Below are 1816 nucleotides of genomic sequence, written 5' to 3'. Positions count from 1 at the left end.
TTTTTTTGCAAACAGCTGAGCATACTTGTTCATGCATGCCAACGAGCCAGCAGAACAAACCAAAGTTCGGAACGTAAAGTAGACACATGGAATCAAAACCATACAACGCAATGGCCTATATACGTCTCTCGTGACCCGGATGATCGGGGTATGCCAGCTTGTAGCGCTGCCATGCCTGATATGTTCCTTTGTCCGTTGCTATGATCCAGATTATTATGGCTGTACACTTGTAAAGCCATCAAATATTTATATGCACACAGCAGACAATATGCATATGGGAGTACTTCTTTTCCGGAAACTAAAGCAAAGTCTCATGGCTCAGCTATCAGGTTTTGTTCTCTAGCGGACAGATTATGCTCCAATGGTGGTACGTACTCACGTAACATGCTAGTGCAATAATTAACAGTTGTACATAATCTTTACAAATTACGTCAAGAGTCAAATTAATTAGCTCGACTGATCATGACATGAACGACTCACTTACATTCACTTGCACACTACACCCGGCCTATAAATACCACCCCAAACAACCTAAGAAAACCATCCCAAGCTAGCAAAGCCTACCAAGCTTAGCCACAAACCAGTAAGAGCAATGGCGCCCTCCAAGCTTGCTCTTTTCCTCGCCCTGAACCTGGTCCTCCTCGCCACCGTGCAGGGCTGCGGACCCTACTGCCCACCGGTAGTCCCTACCCCGCCGATCCGCCCACCGCCAATCGTGCCACCGACCGGCGGGGGCAGCTGCCCGATCAACACGCTGAAGCTGGGTGTGTGCGCCAACGTGTTGAACCTGCTGAAGCTCAAGATCGGCGTGCCGGCGAACGAGGAGTGTTGCCCGCTCCTGGGCGGGCTCGCCGACCTCGACGCCGCGGTGTGCCTCTGCACCGCCATCAGGGCCAACATTCTCGGCATCAAGCTCAACGTGCCCATCGACCTGACCCTCCTCCTCAACCAGTGCGGCAAGAAGTGCCCCGCCAACTTCACCTGCCCCATCTGATCCATCCATCCATGGATGAATATTATACATGTATAATCGTTCTACTCGTAACCAGTTTGCATGTCATAAGCGCGCACCATACGTATGTTTTTTCTGTTGCAGTTCATATGCCAGGCGTTTGCATGGGCTCCCTCGCTCGTGCGTGCGTGCTTGACAGGCTTGTGATCGATCGATGTCATTGTATCCCGTTATGGTATCTAAATGCATGATTTGCATATTTGTAAAAGGATATACATACTTGTACATGTACCTGGAATAAAAAATTTGTTCAAGACTTCAAGTTGGGTTAACTCGACCCGTGATATGCCAGCTTGAGTTGCATATTCATATGTAAGCGCATGCATGATTACATCAGTCATGATCGGATTCACATCTTTTCCCACAGCATCTTCTTTCTGTTTTGCCTAAATGATCCTTGATAAAATTAAAAGTCATGCTGAAGATTTTCTCTTCTCTAATGCCACCTTTTGGAGCATCTACAGCCGGACTTGGCAAATCCGAGCCTTAAACGCCCGCGGATGCGCCCGGACGTGTCCGCGGACAGTGACCGGGCACTCCTCAAATTGTGTTGTCCACATCCGTGTCTCTTATACCCAAACCCCTATATCCATACTATATCATGCAACATCGATCAACTACGCAGATCAGCTCCGGACATAGAAATTGCACAATAGTTCTCCAAAAGATCCACCAAAGTTCACACAAACGACGGACAACTATATACTACATCTAAAACGTGAAATTAAAATCAACTTCACCACTTCCGGGCCGGCCCTTCCCCTTCGGGTCGCCGGCGTACCTGTACCCGGCGTCGGCTGGTGG

The 1816-nt window shown here is 48.8% G+C and overlaps 1 protein-coding gene across 1 annotated transcript; it reads left to right on the top strand.

Annotated features, from left to right (window-relative positions):
• Window positions 1–548: 548 nt before the first annotated feature.
• LOC119341903 (cortical cell-delineating protein-like) lies at window positions 549–1274 on the top strand. Its single transcript, XM_037613758.1, has one exon. It carries the CDS (start codon window positions 593–595, stop codon window positions 992–994), a length of 402 nt encoding a protein of 133 aa, XP_037469655.1. The 5' UTR covers window positions 549–592; the 3' UTR covers window positions 995–1274.
• The last annotated feature ends 542 nt before the right edge of the window (window positions 1275–1816 follow it).

The sequence above is a fragment of the Triticum dicoccoides genome, chromosome 7B, assembly GCF_002162155.2.
Source record: "Triticum dicoccoides isolate Atlit2015 ecotype Zavitan chromosome 7B, WEW_v2.0, whole genome shotgun sequence".
Classification (NCBI taxonomy): domain Eukaryota; kingdom Viridiplantae; phylum Streptophyta; class Magnoliopsida; order Poales; family Poaceae; genus Triticum; species Triticum dicoccoides.
This window is presented reverse-complemented; position numbering and strand designations above follow the sequence as displayed.